The sequence below is a fragment of the Mytilus californianus genome, unplaced genomic scaffold (assembly GCF_021869535.1).
Source record: "Mytilus californianus isolate M0D057914Y unplaced genomic scaffold, xbMytCali1.0.p SCAF_7, whole genome shotgun sequence".
Taxonomy (NCBI): Eukaryota; Metazoa; Mollusca; class Bivalvia; order Mytilida; family Mytilidae; genus Mytilus; species Mytilus californianus.
Window position 1 is genome coordinate 74,470,706 of NW_026262723.1, and position 22,482 is coordinate 74,493,187.

Genomic DNA, 22,482 nt, shown 5'->3' on the forward strand with positions numbered 1-22,482 from the left:
TCTTCTGTTAACTATGTTTGTTTAATTTTTAAATATATTAGTACTAGAGTATTGTTGTTGACATCCCTCTCTTTAGAGCCAGATGGATGCTCGAAGCTGCGAAATAAGAAAGTTTGAACAGATGTATTGCAGTTGTGTTAGCTTTCTTTATTTGAATAACAAAATCTGTTAGATTTATTAGATAGTACTACAAAACGTATTTTTCTTTTAGGTTCTATCGTTTTCCACTCTAAACGAGACATTGTGTAGATGTGAAGCTGGTGCAGGAAATGTTTTTGCATCTTCATTTTTTGTACCAAACATGATAGATTTCCATTCTGTGTGGTCCAAATTTGATGTTAATAATGCAGCCATATATGGCACATTAATTGCGTTATTCGTTCTATACATTGGTGGTATGGTATATCTTAGACGAAAAGACAAGATAGACCAGATAAAGGTTAGTTTCTGTTCTATCTCATCAAAACAGTGCTATATGCATGAAGATTTGGATTTAGTTTTACTCACCTTGGTATTTTAAGTCGATTGCCATTAATTCAAACTTGACAATACAACCTGTCGTCGTTACTATTCATATAACATGAGTAAATCAAGAAGCAGTTCATCGAAAAATGGGAAAAACCTATGAAGGGTGCATCGTTTCAAAAATCAAAACAACACTTTATAAACTGCATGCGTCCGAAGAGCGTTTCTAGATAACTCATCAAGAACGCTAAAAGCCGAATATGTGAAACCAAAGGATGTATAAGAACCGATATATTTGTACAATGTCATCGCCTGCTAGAAATCATGGTTGATGATCTTATCTGTTATCAATTCGTCCCCACCGATACCAAAATTAAAAAAAAAACAATTACCCGTACAAACAAGTTCATCTTTATGATTTTTCTGTCAAGTCGTAGACAGACAACTAGGTAAAACGACAGATTTAGCCTTTATACAGGTTATTTAAGAAACAATTGCAGTGACAACGGGAAAAGGTGAAGTAGAACCGATAAATCGATACATGGATGTTATTTTTGGAACATAGGTTTATAATGCATGAAGTTTGCATTTCATACTCGTTGACCAACTTTTGGCGGAATTACAATCCCGTTAACCAACTTGTTATGGTAAAGCTGGCGGGTCATTCTATTTGTACCTACACATCTATACATAAGGCGTGTTTTGTATTTGTGTTCAACAATTTCCACGCAATAACTTTCTGCTGCACTTCCAGTCCTCCTTGTAAATTTTAACCAGATATTTGAGTACTGTTTCAAATGAGATTTCATAAAGGGTTAATGATTCTAGGATTTCTTTAATACAAGATGCAGAATATTGGGGGAATCTTATTATACCGAACACCTTAGATTTGATGCTTTCAGTATTATACATCTTATGTTACATTTACTTTGACAGTATTATTGGACAAATGCCTTAAATAGCAGTTATTGAAATCTTTAAAATAATTAAGAGTGACATGAGGGCGACAATGACAGGCTTCTAATTTCATTTATTTGAAGGTTACTGTTATTAGACATACACCATAATTTATCACTACATTATCAGTTTTATTTTTTAGTGGATGCCAGTTTTACTCTGTGACAATCAAAAATCTGCTGAATACTTTTATTTAATATCTGTATATACTGGACTTAGACCTGGATCTGGAACAAAATCGAATGTTAGTTTTATTCTTGGAGGAGAAGATGGCGATAGTGGTGTACGTCTTCTGAACGACGGAACATCTGAGGTAGCTTTTTCTTTAACCTTGACAAAGTCAATATATGTTGTTTTTAGACAAATTTTCAATTCCAACGGTTTTATGTACAAGAGTGGTTTATTATGTATTTTTACGATATAATTATATATGATGTTATCATGAGCAGTTTCTTTAAACAGGAATATCTTGGGTATCTACATTAATATTACAATTGTAAAAATTCCGCTGGTATCATGACTTCAAGAAATAATCACCAACTAATGTTATCATTATAAATATAAATTGATATCTTTTCTGAAGATTATCTTATCCGATGAAGGATTTAGCTCGGAATTTGTAACGTATTTTTTTAAAGCGTTTTTTCATCATAATACTGAAGAAAACAATATATGTGTAATTAAAAACTGTACTCAGAAAACACAGAATGTCAAATTTTAAACTTATTATCAGGGTATACAGAGTAAAACCGTGAAGAGTTACATAATGGCGACACCTGACTGTCTTGGTGGGCTGACATATGTTAGAGTGTGGCATGACAATAGTGGGGAAAATGACGACGCTTCATGGTATTTGCATCAAATAGTTGTTGAGGATATACAAACAAAAGAGAAGTAAAGTATCATAGTGTAGAATATTTATAGATTATCATTCAAGGTATATTACCTGGAATATTTTAATCATATTCAGTGGTCACTATTCAAATTAAAGCGTATTATGACTTATTGATAACGAAAATTCCCTATATCTAAAGTTGACCATGCACCAACTACCATACGTTTATTAAGATTGATTGATTGATTTGTGATTGCTTTGCGTCGCATAAGCACAAAAAGGCTATATCGCGGCGAAGTTTATTGGGAATGTATAACTTACCTAAATCATACTTTTGGAAATCTTTTTTCTGAATAATAAAATTTGCATACGTATACAGTATACAAATGGGAGTTTGGTGTAGCCCCGTAAAATTGATAAAACAAACGGTCAATGAAATCTTTATAAATGCCCATTCGTGTACAAAAATGTGACATCTCCAAATTTTATGTAATAACCTTAATTTTACCACACCAGATGTTCATTTCCACCAATAATGTCTCTTTAGTGCTGCTCGAGGCCCAAAAAATTAAAAAATCCAAAACCTAATACAACAACGAATAGATGATAACACAGGAAAGGACCAGGAGTATAGCCTACCCCGGACAAGGAACCAGAGATGTGCATAATGGAGATGCATTCATTTATTTGATATGCCTTTTTAACTTTCTATCGCTGCAAAGTTTATAAAAACAATATCCAAATTAAAATCGACCAAATCTTTTTAGGATAAAATAAGTTTTATATAACTTTAGTTAAGTGTCATTTATAATTTAAAAATTAAGATGCTAATTTTATCTAATTGATGATAATTTCACTTAATAAGAATAACAAGTATGATTTTAAAAGAAAAGATACCAGATGTAGGGAGAGCTACCACTCATTAATTTATATTCTTCGATGAAAATAAGTACATATATTAAACAATGCTGAAGCAGACATCATAAAATGTGTAATAGTGTACAGGAAGATTAGGAGTGGACAGTATGCCAAAGTCCGAAATTTAGAAAATGGCGATCTCCGACTCGATATCTCTTCTTTTGAAGTTCACGCGATTCCCTCGGTTTTTGTTTTTACCTTGATTTGTATCTATTTAGTACACCGGTAAATTACTGTTCCCTTAAATAAAAGATGACCACGGGTATTTTTTATATGATTATGAGATGAAAACTGATGTGCTAGTAACAACACAGGACATGCATGTGTCAAATGTTTTTAAATAAATGACTTTATGCACCCAGGCTAGTTCATCTGATAATGCATTAAACACAATATTCATAACAGGGAGCGAGGACATTTAAATTGAATAGTCCCAAAATATGAAAAAAATAAAGATAAAAAAGTAAATGGCAATTTCCCTAATCTTGTAAATCGAACTATCAAGAACCATTGCTACACATACAGTCTTTAAAGTGGAATGTGCTATCTTACAAACCCTTTAAATCTAAACTGATTGATTTTATAATGATTTTTGTAAATTTTTAGATTTGTATTCCTTAGTGACCGATGGTTGGCTCTTGACCTTGATGACGGAATGATTGATCGGTTATTGCCAGTCCTTGATAAAGATAACGCTGGATTTGAATCAGTCTTTTCACAACAAACTCGTCTAAATATATCTGAAAACCATCTTTGGCTTTCCATAGTGGTGAGACCTCAGAGAAGCTTGTTTACCCGAGTACAAAGACTTTCCTGTTTAATGTCATTACTATTACTTACCATGATTACAAATGCAATGTTTTTTCAAACAGAAAGTGAAGAAACAGTAATTGCGGACACGGTACGGATTGGAAAACTCCGGCTTTCCTTGAAAACAGCGTACATTTCTGTAGTTGGTGTTTTAATTACAGTAGTACCTATCATGATAATTACATACTTATTTAAGAATACAAGAGTGAAGAAGAAAATTGTAAAAGATGGAAAGCCAGATAAAACTGTTATTAAATCGAGAGAAATTACTATGGAAGAAGAAGCAAAATATCCTTTTTGGGTTGTCTACATAGCATGGACAATAGTTGCTTTGTCCATTCTTGTTCCAGCATTCTTTATGCTACTTTACAGTATGGAATGGGGTACAGATAAATCTGAAGAATGGCTAACAACATTCGTTTTGTCCTTTGTAGAATCTCTCTTTATTGTAGATCCATTGAAGGTGAGCAATTCCAGCAGAAACATCTTTTGAAGGAAAATGTATACATAGCTAAAATATATATATACAGAATTTGCTATTTTTGTACAATTGGAAGAAACTGTTTATAGATTTATAATAATATAATATATGAAACTATTTATATTGCAAAATCTATTCAGCGCAAAGTCTAAAACGGCATCAAAACGAAAAAAATCCACTCAAGTGTTTTCCATCTAAAAGCATGAATACTGCATCACATTCGTATTGGATCATTGCTTTATCAAGGAGAAAATGGTTGGTGCACTAAACTGGTTTTTAAAATTTCTGTCAGCATATACTAATGCAATAGCAAAACTTTCACTTTTTTAACTCATCAATAAAACAAACTATATTGTTCCGTAGAATAGGGGTGAAAGATACCTAAGGGACACTCAAACTCATAGGTCGAAAATAAACTGACAGCGCCATTGCAAAAACCGAAAAAGACCAAAGACAAACGACAGTATGAAAAATACAACATAGAAAACTAAAGACTGAGCAACACGAACCCCACCTAAAACTAGGGGTGATCTCGTGTACTCTTGAACGGAAAGCAGATCCTGCTCCACATGTGACACCCGTCAGACTTAAAATGTTCACAATAAGCAACTTAAGAATTAATACAAGATCATTGTGCATGTTTGAATATTTATATGCATCGATGAATAATTGTATTGTTCAAGGAATATTAGAAACTAAATAACATTTTTTTAATTCTAAAATTTATTAAAAAGAGTTATGTTGCATACCCTAATTATACCATATTTAATTCAAAAAAATTGATTTCAGGTGTTGATAATTGCGCTGATTATTGCATGGTTGATTAAAAAACCAGCAGATGATATAAATCTGAAGATTGATTTAGATTCTGTACGAGAGCAATGTAAAAACAGCACTGAAAACAATTCAAAACAGTTTCTATGTAAGTCTAAATAAAGATTGTCTCTCTTTCTACATAAAAATCATGTAATACAGTCGTGAATCAGACTTTAATGTTTCAATAATTCAACAGTAGAGTTTTGTCAGCTATTCAGAGTGTGTATATAGATTTTGAATTTTCAAACACTTTGGTCTCGAATATCATTGAAGATATTTTAATTTTCGAAATACTCATCTGGTGCAGTAAAATTTATACCGTTTCGTGTTATTAAATAACAATGGAATTTGTATATGAACAATTTAGACTGACATTTTTTAGTTAATATATATATATATACTTTTTCCTTTTTTTGGTCTTTTGGAAAATGTTGTTTGTGCAGTATTTAGACCCCTCTACCAAGAAATTTGTTTTGCATGCACACTTATAAAAATTGCGGTTTTTATCCAACGCAATCATAGGTTTGAACGTTGTTTTCAATTTAGACTTATAAAAATTGCGGTTTCTATCCCCAATCCCCCTCAAATCAAATATTTGGAGATTGGTCTTGCTGCGTTTCTGCTAAACGTGATGCATTTAGAAGTAAGAGCAACAATTGGTTAGCTTTGAATAATTTGTCTTTTTGTGATCTGTAACCTTGTGACTTCTTTCTAGCACGTTACAAATCTGTTTCGGCGTGTTGGTCTAGTACAAAGCTGACTTCATATTCATAATTCATCAGCAACTCTTGTCATAATGTGCATGTAATATTTACCACTGGACAGAAACAACTAGTCCATCACCCATCCCATCATTATATAGTCCATATTGCTTAAACATATCTAATTCTTTCCAGCATTTAGAATGGAAGTAATGTCTAAATCAGGACCACCTGTTGAGGATGCACTTCAACATCAGAGAATCAAAAGAATGAAAGAGAAAATTGCCCAGCAAGCCTTTATAGAGGTTATCCTGCAAATACTTTTTGCAGCTGTAATATTTTCAATCAGCTACGTTAACCGAGATGATAGATTTTATAGACAGAAAGCAAGCATCGATAACTACCTATATGCATGCAGTAAAAGTCAGTTTGGATTTTCTAAAGTAAGATGTCATTTTCGTGTTTTGCCTCTTTCAATCAGCTAAAATTCCTTAGCTAGTCAATGAAACTCACAATTTACATTTTCTTAAGCTGTGAACAAACTTCATTACTAGCATGGCAGTAGAGAAATACATATTTTTGTTTTCAATTGTTGACATTTCTCGACTGATTTCAAAGGAAAGGTGGAAACTCATATTTGAAGAACCAATAATACAAACATGTATTGAATATATTTCATAACAATCCAAGATTGTAAATGTACATAAACAGATAAGCTAGGATCGCATGATACTAAGATCCAATAATCACTAAGGGTAGTCATTGTTTGTGATTTAAAACATGTTATTGAATTAAGAAAATAATTTGTAAAAAAAATGATAAGGCTTCGATAAAGTATACTTGAGTTTTCGTAAGACAGGGAAAAAAGCTTGGTTTTCAGTGATGATTAAAAACTGATTTTTAATAGCTGTTTCATTGTAATGATTTTCATGATATTCGATCAGAACAAAACGTAAAAACACGTACGCTTATCAGACATCCATTTGAATAATTTGGTGAAGTTTGAAGTACATCGCTCAAGGCATTCTTGAGTTTCGATATAAAAAATACATAATTTTCGAACATTTAACTCTCATAAAAAAGTGGCAGGAGATACCAAGAGAAATTTTAAACTTTTACGTCGAAGAAAAGCTCAACGTCATGGCAAAAAAAAATGAAAATCGATGTTGAAAGACAAGCAAGTTCACAAAACACTACCTAGAAACTGAAGACTGAGCAACAAGAACAATACTCTACAACGACAAAATAAAATAATTAACAGGCCCGCAGATCAAGTCAGAAATATAACAGTTGTTTTCCATTCGTTTCCGTTGGTTGATATAGTCTATCGTTTGATTTTGTCATGTTTTATTGACTTCCTATTTTTTTTTATTTACCTTGGAGTTAGGTAATTTTGTTTTGTGTGAAATAGTTCAATCACATTTTACATTAGTAGAGAAAAATCAAGTACTTATAAAAACAAATTAGTATGTTTTGTATTCAGAAATCGTGTTTTTGTTTTTTGTATAGGTTCTCTCACAGGAAGCATTTGCAAATTGGACTAAACAAACATTAATACCATTTACGTATCCAACTGAAAAATATAATGGCAAAGGCATCAGCGCCCATGACAAATACTATGTAGCTGACATGGATAATGTTCGTGTTGGACAAGTCAGACTTCGCCAGGTCCGAACAAATAAAGGTAAATAACAGTAGAAACGACAATAGCAAACATAATTAATATTTACATGTAAATAAGTTGTACTTCAGATTACTCATCCGATAGATGATGATAATGAAATTGATAATATTTTAAAGATCAGTACAAAAGTACAAAAAATACCATACAATATCCAGTTCAGTTTAAGACTCTGAACAAACATAAGGAATACATTTAAAAAGTATTTTACACCTTGTGCCTGGTGTTGTATTTGATCGAGTGTAACGAAATAATGACACAAACAAAGATATAAATGAGTTTTGTTGACTGTTGTTTGTGTTCATGACTTTTGTGTTGTCTTGTAACTTATGGGTTGTGTGTATTTGTTTTCCACTTTGGCATCCTCTTCCTCTTTTTATACAATGTCTAAAATATGCGACTAGATAGACTTGCTTTGGGTATTTTATTTTCTGAGTTACTCATAATTCATTTTTTTATTATATTTAATTAGTTGCTTTCACTAATATAATAATTTAAACAGTTAGCAATGAAATTGTAAAGCTTTCATTAAAAAAAATAGTTCATCTGATCGAATGTCAGATTCGGTTTTCACATTAAGAAGAAGGAGAAGAAAAATAACACTTTATAAATTGTGTGCTTCCGAAGCCTGGGATGTAAAAATACGTAAAGACATTAGAAGATATTGTCAAAAGATGGTGATTTTCGATATTATAATTTCCGTAGGTAAGTAAATTTAATTAAAATATCATTTTTCTGTCTTATCTTCAGATGACTGTGTTTTTGGTGACCTAACTGGAAGTCGTGTTTGTGTGCCTGCATATAATACTGACAAAGAGAACAAATCATTCATGGTACCAATAGGTCCCATATCATCATACACATCCAACGCTTGGAAGTATACCGGTGCAGATGAAATATGGGGAATTTCAATCACTGGTTTATACAACACTTATGGTGGTGGAGGGTTTATTCAAAATTTTCATAAAGAAAAAGTTTTAACTATCAATGCCATTGAAGAACTTACAGCAAATAAGTGGATTGATAGATTTACGCGTGCTGTTTTTGTAGAGTTTACTCTTTTTAACCCAAATTTAAACTTATTTTCCTATACTATTTATTTGGCCGAATTTTCAGAAAACGGAGGCGCTTATAATTGGATTGATACACAAAGTTTTCGTGCAACTACAATAACTGATGCTACGGGTGCATTTTCTATAATCTTGTACATCATTTACCTAATCATCATTATTGTTTTAACGTACAAACTAATTAAAAAATTTCGGCTACAAGGCTGCAGAAAAACTTTCACAAATTTTTGGAATGGTCTTGATATTGTTTTATGCATACTGAGTTATGCTGCGACTGTTGTGTGGATATTCAAATATATCTATACAAGAAAGGCTATGAAGCAGTTTAACGAAAACAGGGATGCGTTCATCAACTTTCAACATATTGTTGTCTGGGAATATATATTCACATGTATTCTTGGCGGGCTCTGTTTTGCGGCAACTCTACGCATTCTAAGTGCGTTAAAATACAACAAAAAGCTGACAGAAGTTGCGGAAGTTTTGCGAAAAGGAGCAAATCCTATATGCCAGTTTGCAGTGATGTTTATGTGTGTTTTCTTCAACTTCGTTGGATTTGGATATCTACTATTTGGATCGACTGTACGTGAATACAGAAATATGTTTATAGCATTTGGGAGTTTAACAAACACATTGATAGGCAGAAATAGTTTGGATTCAATGATTAGTGCTTCACCAGCATTCGCAGAATTATATTTCTTTGTTTACGTTTTCTTTGTTATATTTACTTTAATGACAATGTTTTCTGCCATTCTGAACGAGAGTATTTCTGAAGTGAGATATGCTCAAGCAGCTGATACTATTGGCATAATGCAGCTAGTGAAAACAACTGTAAAAGATATACTAAGTTTAGTGGGACTTCATTTTAGCTCCGGTACTTCAAAACGTACCAACGATAGTATGTATATAGTACTTATATATAATTATATTATTAATCGAATATTTTTAAGGATTTTTGATTCGTTAAAACTTGATCACATGTACATTTGTATTTGCTCAGTTTGCACGCCAATACTGTTGTGTTTAGCTTTTCGTAGGTCAAAAACAGCATATTGCACAGGGCATACAGCATGTTACTAAAAATAGATTCTAGAAATCCCCAATTTTACATTGTTCATGCTATAGTTGTTGATTAATAATATAACAATTGTAGCCTTTGGTTGAGGTCAATACGATGTTATATCGACCCAGAGAAGCATATCGACCTCGGACTTCGTCCTCAGTCAATATGCTTCTCTTAGGTCGATATAACCTCGTATCGACCTCACACAAAGGCTATAATTGTATAATATTGAACTCTGAATGTCTTTTCATGGATATATTGGTTACTATTTCTTTTATTTATTATTCATGCAATATTTACAAAAGAAGTTTTTCGTGAAAGAGGAACAATTGCCACTTTAAATACTAAAGATAAAGTTGATGTGGGCTTTAATCATTTTTGAAGGCCGTATGGTGACCTATATTTGCTTACATCTACATCATTTGGCCTCTAGTGGATAGTTATGTCATTGGCAATTATACCACATCTTATGTTATATAGAGGAGAAAATTTAAATGAAAATAGTGGTCATGAAAATCATCGCAAATTTCTAAAAGGAAAGTTTCACTATATAAATTGCTATCGTTTGATTATGCAATATTGGTACGAACGGTCAATATGAATATATATATATATATATCTCCTTACAGGTCACAGAGGAAGACAAAAATACAACAATGATATAGATACGTCGAACGTATTGGGGCTCATACGAGAAACATTGGGTGATTTTAAATCTGATGATGAACAAGTAAAACCAAAGGTAAGGAAAAGTTGTAATCATTGATATTGTCAATTACTATATATCGGAAAATCAGAATTGTTGTTTGGAAAAGTGAAATCAAAATTTAGTTTGAGTTATGTACGTTCAAGAAACAAAAGAAAATAAGGTCATGTTTTTTTCTCTGACTGTTAATGACATCTTTACACTAAATCCATTCGGTGTTGAATGTGTACTGATTGATATTTTAGTCTTGAGATACATGATTTTTTTATTAGTTGTTGTTGGCTTTGAACTAGCTGTCAGTAACTGCTACTCCCATATCTGTACTTAGTGTCCTTTTTTGTTGTTAGGTATGAGGGATGGATAAATACACTGCCACGTCCGGTCTGTGTTTTATGTTTGATGTTTTTCTGCTTTGTATTGATCTGATGAGTTAAGCCTTTTTCAACTGATTTTTATAGTTTATTCTTATGTTGTGCTGTTACACCACTGTCCCAGGTTAGGGGGAGGGTTGAGCGCTCACAAACATGTTTAACCCCGCCACATTCTTTATGTGCCTATCCCAAGTCAGAAGCCTGTAGTTCGGTGTTTGTCATTGGTTCATGTCTGTCATATTTGTGTTTCGTTAATTGTTTTGTTATAAATAAGGCCGTTAGTTTTCTCAATTGAAATGTTTCATTTTTTTCATGTCGGGCCCTTTTATAGCCGACTATACGGTATGGGGTTTTTTCATTGTTGAAGGCCGTACGGTTGTCTATAATTGCTTACATCCACTTTATTTGAACTTTGGTGGATAGTTGTCTCATTGGAAATATACCTCATCTCCTAATTTTTATATTAATCTTTAAGATGATGGTAAAAGAGGGACGAAAGATACCAGAGGGACAGTCAAACTCATAGATCGAAAACAAACTGACAACGCCATGACAAAAAATAAAAAGACAAACAGACAAATAATAGTACAGATGACACAACATAGAAAACCAAAGACTAAGCAACACGAACCCCACCAAAAAGTGGGGGTGATCTCAGGTGCTCCGGAAGGGTAAGCAGATCCTGCTCCACATGTGGCACCCGTCGTGTTGATTATGTTATTACAAATCCGGTAAACAGTTTAATTCGTAAAGTCATACCTTTTTTCACATTATTAAAGAAGTAGCCAAGAACCAATTTTGCGGATTCCTCCAATGTTGAAATAGCGTTTCTTCTACGTTTCCTATAATGATTTCGTTGCCATGATAAGAGTTTGCTCCTTACGATGAAGATATTGAACCAAGAGTTCTAATAGATGAAGCTGAAGTTAACTATGCCAACTTTTTATCAAGATTTGGTCTTCCTTTATAAAATACTTCATCCACATGAGCCACAATCTCGTTTTTCCACGATTTGTGTTGCTACATGTACATCACTGCAGGCACTTGATAAATAATTTGGATATTTTTGTTCATTTCTTGCTCTGAATGTAAAATTTTCCATTTGTTTTCCACATACGTAACACTAAAATTGCGAATTGAATTGGGGAATGTGTCAAAGAGACAACAACCCGACCTAAGAGCAGAAAACAGCCGAAGGCTACCAATGGGTCTTCAACACGGCGAGAAAATCCCGCACCCGGAGGCGGGCTTCAGCTGGCCACTACTATGTTGGTCTTACCTTGTTTTACATGTAGGTGAGCTAATCCACTCTGGTAAAATCCTTTCTTTGACTATCCATACTTAAAAACAACATGGCAAGCAACTCCATTTTGTTTCTCCTTATTTTAATAACTTATGCCTCCGACCGATTAGCATGTGTTAGCAAACCTCTTTCTTGTATTGTACGACATTAGTCGCAGGCTTGACAAAAACAACACAGTTCGTTGTTTCCCAATTCTCTTCATTGACAATCGAGGACAAATATTTGTAGATCCAATACCTGGTACGACTTAAACAATCAAATTGGACCAAATCTTGCGAAGGAATTTTATGAGCGAATTATTCTTCATTGTAATTGCAAATATCTTTAAACAATATGTTCATAACTTCATACCAGTACCAATATACATGTACAGTGCTGCTGTGTGGGATCCTCATTAAAAGAATTAAGATTCCGTTAGTATATTCAGCAGTGTAAAATTTCATGCATAACACTACATTTCTTCAAACAATATCTCATCATAGGTGATGCTTGAAGCAAATGACAGTTTCAATTTACACTGTATAATATATAGGTCCATCAAATACGACCAGAACTTAGTGAAGGTATCATAAGAAATATGATAAAATCAACTTTCCCAAACAAAGTTCTCATCCTAAAACGGCAGATGTAATATTTGTAAGAAGTGTTAATTTTATGATATTCGACAACCAAATAATTTGAGTTATTGTATGAAATGCAAAAATGTTGATGGACTAACGAATAACAGTCTACTTCAAAACAGTCGTTTACAGTTAATGGCCTATAAAATTAAACTAGAGATACTGTGAGCAAAGCTGCCGAAATGATAACCCATACACAGTCAATGTCATGCCAAAGTAAACCACAAAAAATATTCGGATGAAGAAATTAAGTTTAAGGTGTGAAATTACATCATGTGAGTAGGACTCTGTGAAAAATTCACAAAATTCTGTCAATAGATTCTGGAACAGTTGTAGATAAAATAATTGGACGGAAGGACGAACGGACGAACGAACAAACGGACGGACAGACGAACGGACGGACAGATGGACTACGACATCACTAAATACCACCCGATCAGAAAGCGGGGAGAATAAAACTACAAATATATCAAACCATTATTTGTTTATTTTCAGGATAGCCTGGCAGCGCAAGAAGATGGAGGAAACAAAGATGTGTCAGCAAAATTAGATTTAAGACCTGAATCACGTCCATTAACGGCACAAAGTGTAAAAATTATTTTACCAGATGGGACAGAAGCAAAGGACAATGAAGGATTTTACGAGTTTTATAAAGGATATTTATAAAACCTGTACAAATTTCCTTGGCACATTTATTCACATTGAATTGTTTTTCTTGTTTTAACATTTGTTGTGTATGAAATGTTCCTTTACGAAATAAGATAGTATTGCGTGTGGACAAATGCAGTTGTTATATTATAAGATATAATTCGCAATACAGGGAAATTTTTCTTAGACAAACCCTGCATAAAAAACGAAGACTCATTTTTTTAATCGGGATATACATGAAAGCCTGGATGGGGTTTAAAGAATAGAGAATAATTGGAATACAGTGTAGAATAATAGGGATAAAGAAAAGAGAAAAATAGGCAAAAGTATTACAAAATAGAGAATAATGGGATACTGAAATATAAAATGCAAAAATAAAAAAGAATAGAGAATAATGTGCAAAATAAATAAAGAATAGATAAAATGGTATAAAAAATTAAAGAAAAAAGAAATAAAGTATCCCCCATCCAGACCCTCAAACGTAGAATATCTTTGATAAATTTAAACTGTACATACATGTACCAGTCTAATATGAACAACATCTAAATATAAAAAGAGGGTTCGATTTTGATATATTTCACTTTTTGGTCTTTTACAAGGTTTTATAATTTTTTTTATTAGATAATAATATAATTGATTATTTTTGTATTAAACTTTTCTTTCATATTCAACTGAAGGCTCCTGGCCTTGTCATTTTGTGCACATTGTAGTCATATCTATTTAGTAGAAGTTTTATACCACGTGCTTCATATATATTTAAGCAATGAAGTCTAATTTCAGAATAAAGCAAATGCACTCCATTATTTGTTTTATGTCTTAGGAGTAAGCTTGTCGAGTCAATTAAAAATATGTGATTAAGTGTTAGTTCAATACAGAATTAGATTTAAGGAGACGGGAAGTCAGTTGTTAAGTACATATCTAAATAAAATACGATACATTTTTCAATCATTGGCACAGGTGTATGACAGTCTTATTGGCGCAAATAAAACATATTGCTTTTTACCTGCGTCGTCAAAGGCGCAAGTAAGTCTAGTAACCGCTCGACTCCATCCGGCAGCCTTTCTGTCTGTCCGTCTGTCTACCATGGGTAGAAAACTTTCGTCAAACTTTTCTTGATTTCTTTGAAAGGGAATAGTTTTATATTTGGTCTCCAGTTTCATAATGTAGATTCAGTGTAGCATATAAGATTTTTTTTCATCTACCGTGCAGTAACTTGCTGGTTGCTAATAGTTTTAAATTTTACAATATTCATTGTACTAGGAAAACGTTCATCGAACTGTTGTGTCTTCAATTGAAGCCACTTCCTGTTTGCCAATTTGAAATTTTACAACACTCATTGTATAAGGAAAATGCTTGCCAAATTTTTCTTGGCTCATTTTGAAGGGAATGATTTTATATTTGGTTTGCAGCTTTATAATGATAAGTTATAGCGGGTATGCAATTCTACATCTGCATAGCAGCCACTTCCTTCCTGTTTGCCAAAAGTTTGAAATTTTTACAACACCCTTTGTACAAGGAAATTTTAGTCATTTTATTCTTGGCAACTATGGAAGGGAATACTTTTTTATTTGGTTTTCAGCTTAGTAATGATGAGTTGTAGCCTGTAAAAACTTTAACATCTCTGCAGTGCTGTCACTCTTTGTTTGCCAATAGTTTACAACACTCATTGTAAATGAAAAAAAATCCGTAATTTTTTCTTGGCTTCTATGGAAGGGAATGCTTTTATATTTGGTATTTATGCAGCTTGATAGTGATGAGTTGTAGGAGGGTAGGGATGCTTTGGTTAAAATTTTACCGTGATTCGTCAGAGGTCTCAAATAGTTATCGTTACCTTTATTTTTGGGAAAAAAATTTAACGTGATTCGTCAAAATCAGTCGATTTTTTTTATCGTCTGAAAGAAAGTGTACTTTTATCGTCATGCACCAAAAATTTGGCAAGATTTTTTTTATCGATATTCGTCATGGAGGTAGCCCCATTACGACCCTCTTGTAGTGAGTATGCAATTTTTACATCTGCAGAGCAGCCACTTCCTGTTCACGGATAGTTTGAAAGTTCCAAACTTCAACCAGCAGTGTCATCGACTTAGTGTCTGTAAAAATTGATCAAAGATACCAGACTTACAATTTTGTACAATAGACGCGTGTTTCGTCTACAAAAGACTCATCAATGGCGCTCGGATCAAAATATATGTAAGGTCCACACAATTACGAAGATGAAAAGCTATAAACAGATCTATAAAAAGACCATCTATGACCGGGGTCGAAAAATTTTAGTGTTTCGGACGATTTCAGCTATTTATGAACAGTAAATTCAGATAGTATCCATATTAATGACATTTCATGTCAGCACAAGAGTGCATCCTACTGGGCTGCTGATACCTTTGGGGAAATCGTTCACAAATATTGGCAGCGACCCTGTGGTTGTAAATACTATAAAAAAAAATACCAGGTTTGTAAAAAATTACGCCCGACACGCAGTTCGTCTACATAAGCTGTTCTCAAATCGAAACAATTGAAGGCCAAATCAGATATGAAGTTGAAAAGCATTCCAAACGTTTAAAATAGGGCAAAAGTCAACTTAGCCAGGCGGACCTTAAGTGTTTCGAACGATTAATTAGCCTCTGAAATGGAAAACTTTTTTAAAATTCTTTCCAAACTAAATTTGTTCTACTGATAAATAAATAATTTGGGTGATATAATCTGAATACTTCAGTTCAGAAAATTTAGTTGTGGTGTCACTATATGACATAAGCGTTAATAAATTCAACAACACTTACCGTTATCTTGATGATTATTTTTGTATCCCTGAATAAGGAATTTTGTAGGAGAACAAATCAGAAATTGCTTCCAGTTTAGATTATATGTCTAGTAAGCAATAGTCTGACTTGGTACAGATACAAAAAGTGGGTTATGGTGGCAGGCGGGGTACACATAATAATCAGTTTTACATCAATACATATATATACAAACTCTCATCCCCTTCCCCTTAGATGTCTTATGCCTATCTAGATCATGTGTTGTTAAAGTAAAGGGCGCAATAGAAAAAAGCTGCAGAGTCAACTGTCCTTTCCCAGATTTAGATATTTCAGTTTCAGTTCAAGTAACACAGGAAACACTACACAAAAAATACAACAAAAGGGACGATTTTTCGTCTTATTATTAATTGTCCTTTTTTGGACGGTGATGTTCCTTTGGAACCATCTTATGGTGGTTATTTATCCCAACTTGTTCGCTATGCTTGTGTCTGTAGTGACGTTTTGGATTTCAATGGACGTAATCTGTGTATTACTGGTAAATTATTAAGTCAAGATTTAGTTGCCACAAATTACTTAAAGGCACTGGCTACGATTACCCCAAATGTATTTCCGGACAGGGACCCGATTTCATACGAAAATTGCAGGCAACAATAATGTATTGTTACCTGAAGTTATTGTTACCCGCAAAATGTAGGTATGAAAAAAATTGTTTGATTTGCGAGCAACCTGTTAAATTATTTTAAACATGTCAAAAACATTAACATGATTAAACTTTCACATGTATTGACTTTCACTTTTGCCATAGGAATCAATTAAACAACTCATTATTGTTATTCAGGAACAATTTGCTCCAGTTGAGAAACTTCCAACGAAATTGCTCGGCGAGAACATTAATCTCAATCGGATCAAAAGTATTTTTCAAGTGAGTCCTGGAAATGATAAAAGAAACAAGATATCTCTAATGAAGGACACGCATAATGAACTATTTAGAGTGCAGTATAGGCGTGCATATGTTGGTCTAGAGTTTGGGACCGGTGTCTTGACTGGTACCATCTGAAATGTGTGCCACCAAATTCTAAATATGTATAAATGTGCTTTCAATTTGTCATTGCTATGTTCAAAGAATAATTTTCAATTCATATGAATTAGTTCATATAATGTAAAACATTTTATTGGGGGAATGACACGAAGACCGTATAAAGTATCATGATGCTACACACAAAAAAGACATAAATCGCATATGTAACAATAACTGCAGGTAACAATCAAAGCGCGAAAGCGCTGTAAAGGCAGTTAATTACAGGTTGTGTGTATTTTTAGTCCAGTTATATCATTATCTTGCATAGTACAGTGTACTTATCAGAGGTGGCTTCCAGTATTTAAGATTAAGAGTTCTCTAATGATATTGAACAAGTTTCATGAATGTCATATTCTGAGCATTATATGAAGGTGATTGTTCTTACTTGTTTATGAACTAGTGCATTATGTCCAGTTTGTACCTTGTTTATCTAGGTTTATAGTCAAATACTGTTTGATATAGTTGGGCATTTTCTTTTTAGGAATAAATACCAGATATCAACTGTATTTTTATTCAACTTTGCAAATGTGGTTTGTTACTAGTAAGCATGGATGAAAGTTGTTAAATTGACAATCATACCACATCTCCTTATTTGTATAATGATCTATATTCAACGACCTCAGGTACAAAAAAAAATATGTAACTAAACTATGATGGGAAACCTTTGACTTCTTTCTTTTATATAAACTTTTGATTTGGTAGCATAGAACTATGTAGAATACTCCTGTTGAACATATCGTGCATAGATGATGTTGTCTATCTATCATTTTATATATGTATGATGGTATTAACCTTCTATCCTTGGATTCAACCGCTTTAAGAATATGGTGAACACATATTTAAATGTATATGCCATGTTTATGCAACACAGCTCATGGTAAAGTATGCCAACAAGAATGCTGGTATTAAATCTCAGTACACTTTGATGTTTAAGGGCAATTTGTATGACCGTTTGATATAATTAACTTGCACATAGTATATGTGTGTATCTGTGGAGTTACATACTGGATATACCAAGCATTTATTTTGGCATGGTTAATGATATAAATAGATACTGTGGCATAATTATAAAATACACTTTATATGGATATGTTCAATAAATTTTATTGTAAACTATGGTAACATACAGTCAATCTCAAGATATCTATTTTAATCTTAAAAGTAATGTAAATTTAACAATGGGGTAAACATTGTCTTCCTATACTTCAGAAAATAAAATTGAACCTTGGTGATAATCACCGTATATATATATGATTTTCGGTACCTCGCCATGGTATAAAATTGAGAATGGAAATGGGGAATGTGTCAAAGAGACAACAACCCGACCATAGAGCAGACAACATGCACTTTTAAGACATAAAAGAACTGTTCCTTATTAATATAAATACATGTAGACTATTCTTTATTATTGATTTATATTAGCATATTTAATGACTTCCATCCTATGAAAAGTAGTTCATAATGATTGCTTAGTCACAGTATTGTGTGTATTGCAAGAACATTAAGTAACATTACATTTTTTTACATTGCAACATGTCAACTCTTTGGATGACCATACTTTTTCTAGAAACTAGAACTCCAAGCAAAATTATTTCCAAGTATAAAGTAATTTATGAATGAATAAACAATTCACCAAAGTTTCATGCATATTGGTTAAAGCCTTTTTGAATTAATGTCCGACATGTTGACGACGGACGGATGGTCAACGGTACATGCATACCATAAAACGTCCTGTAAGCAGGCGTATAAAAAAAGAGTTCTTAATTAAGAAAACAATTACATCTCGTTGTTTGGTCACTGTCATAATAGTTGTCTCATTAGCATTTTAACCACCTCTCCATATTTGTAAGACAACAGAAGAAAATGATTTAACCCAAAAACAAAACTTAGTTGTAAGATCTCTGAAATTCTCTACACGGTATGAGTTTTACTCATTGTTGGAGATTGTACGGTTACAGTAACACCTGTAACTGCTTATACCCATTTCTTATGCACTTTGATTTGATAAACTCACTGAATATCATACCAAATCTCCTTATTTTCATATGCATTACAATTTACATGTACATGTAATTGTAAATATATATATCAGAACAGAATTCATTGCGCCACTTTCATTTATGCATCCTTTGGCACAATACAAGTTCTAAAATAGCACAATATAAAACAACTTAATGTTGTTTCAGATGAAAGTTTTGTTTCAGTTCCATTCATAGGATTTGTTAGAATTTTGTATGTTTTGCCAAGTCAAATAATTGGCTCTCTATGCACCTGTTTATTGGACACTTTTCTATCCCGTATAAGAGTTTTTCAACTAATTCTGTTTCTCTTTTTGAAAAAAAAGTAGGAATATTGACGGCAACATCCATTTTAGCAAACAAATCTTGCACATTAAAACCTTTATCTGCCATCATACTGTCACCTGGATCACATAATTGAACTACTCTATATCGTTCAACTATTTGACAGTCACTGGTACAACCAACATATGCATTAGAGACATAGTTGACTAAACCCTCAAGTGTCGAACATACAAGTATTTTCAGTGTTTCTGTTTTTATATGATGAAAAGGTTGCCTGTTGAGCTCTAGGAACTTTAGGTTTTCTCGCAGGACATTCTGTGCTGTCAATAATCCTAGTTGAAGGAAACTTTAATTTGATGTCAAATGGCGAAAAATACCTGACTAAACCGCTAGATGGCCAAGTGTTAGCCTCTCGCCACTGTTTAGACATAAAAACAATCAATGTATACACAATATTCTTAACACTAGATTTAGATATTGAAAACAATCTAGACAGTTGAAAGTTGGTTGTATAATGCCTCAATTTCATCAGTCATAAAAAACTGATTTTTATACTTATCAATTTGAAAATATATATATCTCAAATGTACTGCTGGACCAAGCATGGTCAAAACAAATAAAAATTTGGTATACGACTCTAAACAGGTATAAAAATGCATAGCTGTGTCATCATTTGCGAAATTCTCTGCTGAAAACAGTTACATAGGCATTGATGGTGTTTGCGTAATTCCATCTGTGAAGCTCAACATTAGCTCGGCAGTTGGTGGTGGACAGTCATAAATCCTTCTGCAGTATGAATGACTTCTTCGGGGAAACCAACTTCACAATCAAAATTTTCCTCTAGATTTCTCCTACATTATTCATCCAGTTTAGTTCTTTTGTTTTCACGGGAAACTGCAGTGCCCTGATTTTTCTTTTGTGGACGATTCAGTCTCTTGCTTGGTCCAGGAAAATAGGCTGGGAATGGCAGAAGCCATAAGTCTCTGTACATGTAAGGTGAGTTTGCGCCCTGAAAAAGGTTATAAAATATTAGTTTTTTGAAAATTAAATGAACTTCCATTAGCAATGTATACTTTGTACTACCTGGCGAAATGTTAACTAGATTTATTCATTACAATGTGGATAAAAGTTTAAAACTATGTTTGCCTGATTCAATGTATGTAACATGTTTGTAAATCCAATGAACAAACAATGAGAGACTTATGCAACACACGTACAATGTACCTAAATAACTATAATATACATGTAGATGAGAGCATGTCATTGTTTTGTTCCTGTTAACATAGTCATTGATATTTTTCAAGAAAGCTTATAAGGCATGGCTTATGCTAGTCCAAATAATTATGACGTCTTGAAAGGCTATTTTAATTTTTTTTCTGTGACACCTTCTTATATTGTCTTACGGTTGTAGGAAGGCATCACAGAAAAAATTAAAATAGCCTTTCAAGACGTCATTATTTGGACTAAGCTTATGCATTCCTGTCATTACTACATCATACATAAGAATAATTACTGCTAAATTAATTCTCAGTATGATATACCTCTTGTAGGAAATCATTATAATTGTAGCATTTACCAACAAATCTCAAACAGATACATTGAATCGTAATTCAAAAAGTCTTGAATTAACCACCCCCTTTTATTCTAAAACGATAATTGCGGTTGTAAACATACTTTGGTTTATTCGCACGGCGTTAATATATAACTGTATATATTTCTAAAAGAAAATAAAGTTTTACCATGAATAGTTTCCTGCACGTAGTCGTTTTCAGTAAAATGTGCCTTGCATTAACAACAGCTGATTGAGATAGACTCGTGTTCTCGTCCAATCTGCGTATGGGCCATGGCGTTGGTCCAACTTTCATTTCTTTTTAAGTCATTTGAAAATGCATGTCCTCCTCTTAAATGACATCCAGGTACACAACAACAAGTACTAGGCATCGTTAATTAAACATGTAAATTTGCACAGTGCAGATACCGGAAGTTAATGAACAGGAACGGCTACCACGGCGCCACCTATCCAGGAACGATAATACTTTTTACAACTGATACCGAAATAATAATTACGTCATCCGTTCACTTGCATAAACAGAAATGCGCTTTATAATATGCAATATAATTCATGTTCAGTCGACCTTTAATTGTTATATCAACGACTGAAATGATTTAAAAACATCTAGATTGCAAATAACACTCGAAATTAACCCGACCTCTTTCCACACGGAATTCAAATAATTCTAGTTTGTCAATCGGTTGACTGCTTATAATGCAAAATACAAATATATCAAAAAGTTTTGAAAACTAACAAAACACACGTTTCCTTATATCCTAATGTAAATGAAATGAAACAAACAAATTTTATATCACAAGAAGAAGAGGAGAGAATTCAACATTTCCGGATCTTATTATGGCCAAATGACCCCTCACGTAGATATGTCGGACATCGCGTAAGGAAAAAGATTAACCCGGCAACCAGAAAGGCATTAAAGCACTGCCTTTAAAAAATGATAATATTGCTACATACAATTTTCTTATGAAATCAGGTCCTTGTCTGGAAATACAATTCGACAATTATTATCGGAAGTAACAATAATTATTTGTTATTGTAACTTTTTGCAGGTAATCGTAGCCAGTACCATACTTAAAACCTTAACGAAATTCTGGTGTGTCTTTTCATAGTTTTTTGTTTTTGTTTTTTTTGGCATAGTGTCGTCAGCTTGTCTTCGAATAATGTGTTTGAATATCCCTTTGGCATCTTCCGTCTTTCCTTTCGGCAATAAAGATCGGAGCTTACGAACATGCCACGTGCGTGTTTCCAACTCACAACCTCAGTAGATACACTAGGCCACTCGGGCAACGAGGCCCTGTCCAATTTGGAAAACAGCATACAAAAATTCAACAAG

At 33.1% G+C, this 22,482-nt stretch overlaps 1 protein-coding gene across 1 annotated transcript in view; it reads left to right on the forward strand.

The window, feature by feature from the left end:
• LOC127710241 (uncharacterized) overlaps positions 1 to 14,242 on the forward strand; it is a 77,011-nt gene extending 62,769 nt beyond the window's left edge. Inside the window, exons 18-27 of the mRNA XM_052216008.1 lie at positions 212 to 439; positions 1,565 to 1,735; positions 2,156 to 2,316; positions 3,782 to 4,448; positions 5,256 to 5,388; positions 6,179 to 6,426; positions 7,493 to 7,667; positions 8,415 to 9,629; positions 10,424 to 10,536; positions 13,290 to 14,242. Coding sequence (XP_052071968.1) covers positions 212 to 439; positions 1,565 to 1,735; positions 2,156 to 2,316; positions 3,782 to 4,448; positions 5,256 to 5,388; positions 6,179 to 6,426; positions 7,493 to 7,667; positions 8,415 to 9,629; positions 10,424 to 10,536; positions 13,290 to 13,460 — 3,282 coding nt within the window. The 3' untranslated portion in view covers positions 13,461 to 14,242. The remainder of the gene's footprint in view (positions 1 to 211; positions 440 to 1,564; positions 1,736 to 2,155; positions 2,317 to 3,781; positions 4,449 to 5,255; positions 5,389 to 6,178; positions 6,427 to 7,492; positions 7,668 to 8,414; positions 9,630 to 10,423; positions 10,537 to 13,289) is intronic.
• Positions 14,243 to 22,482: the final 8,240 nt, after the last annotated feature.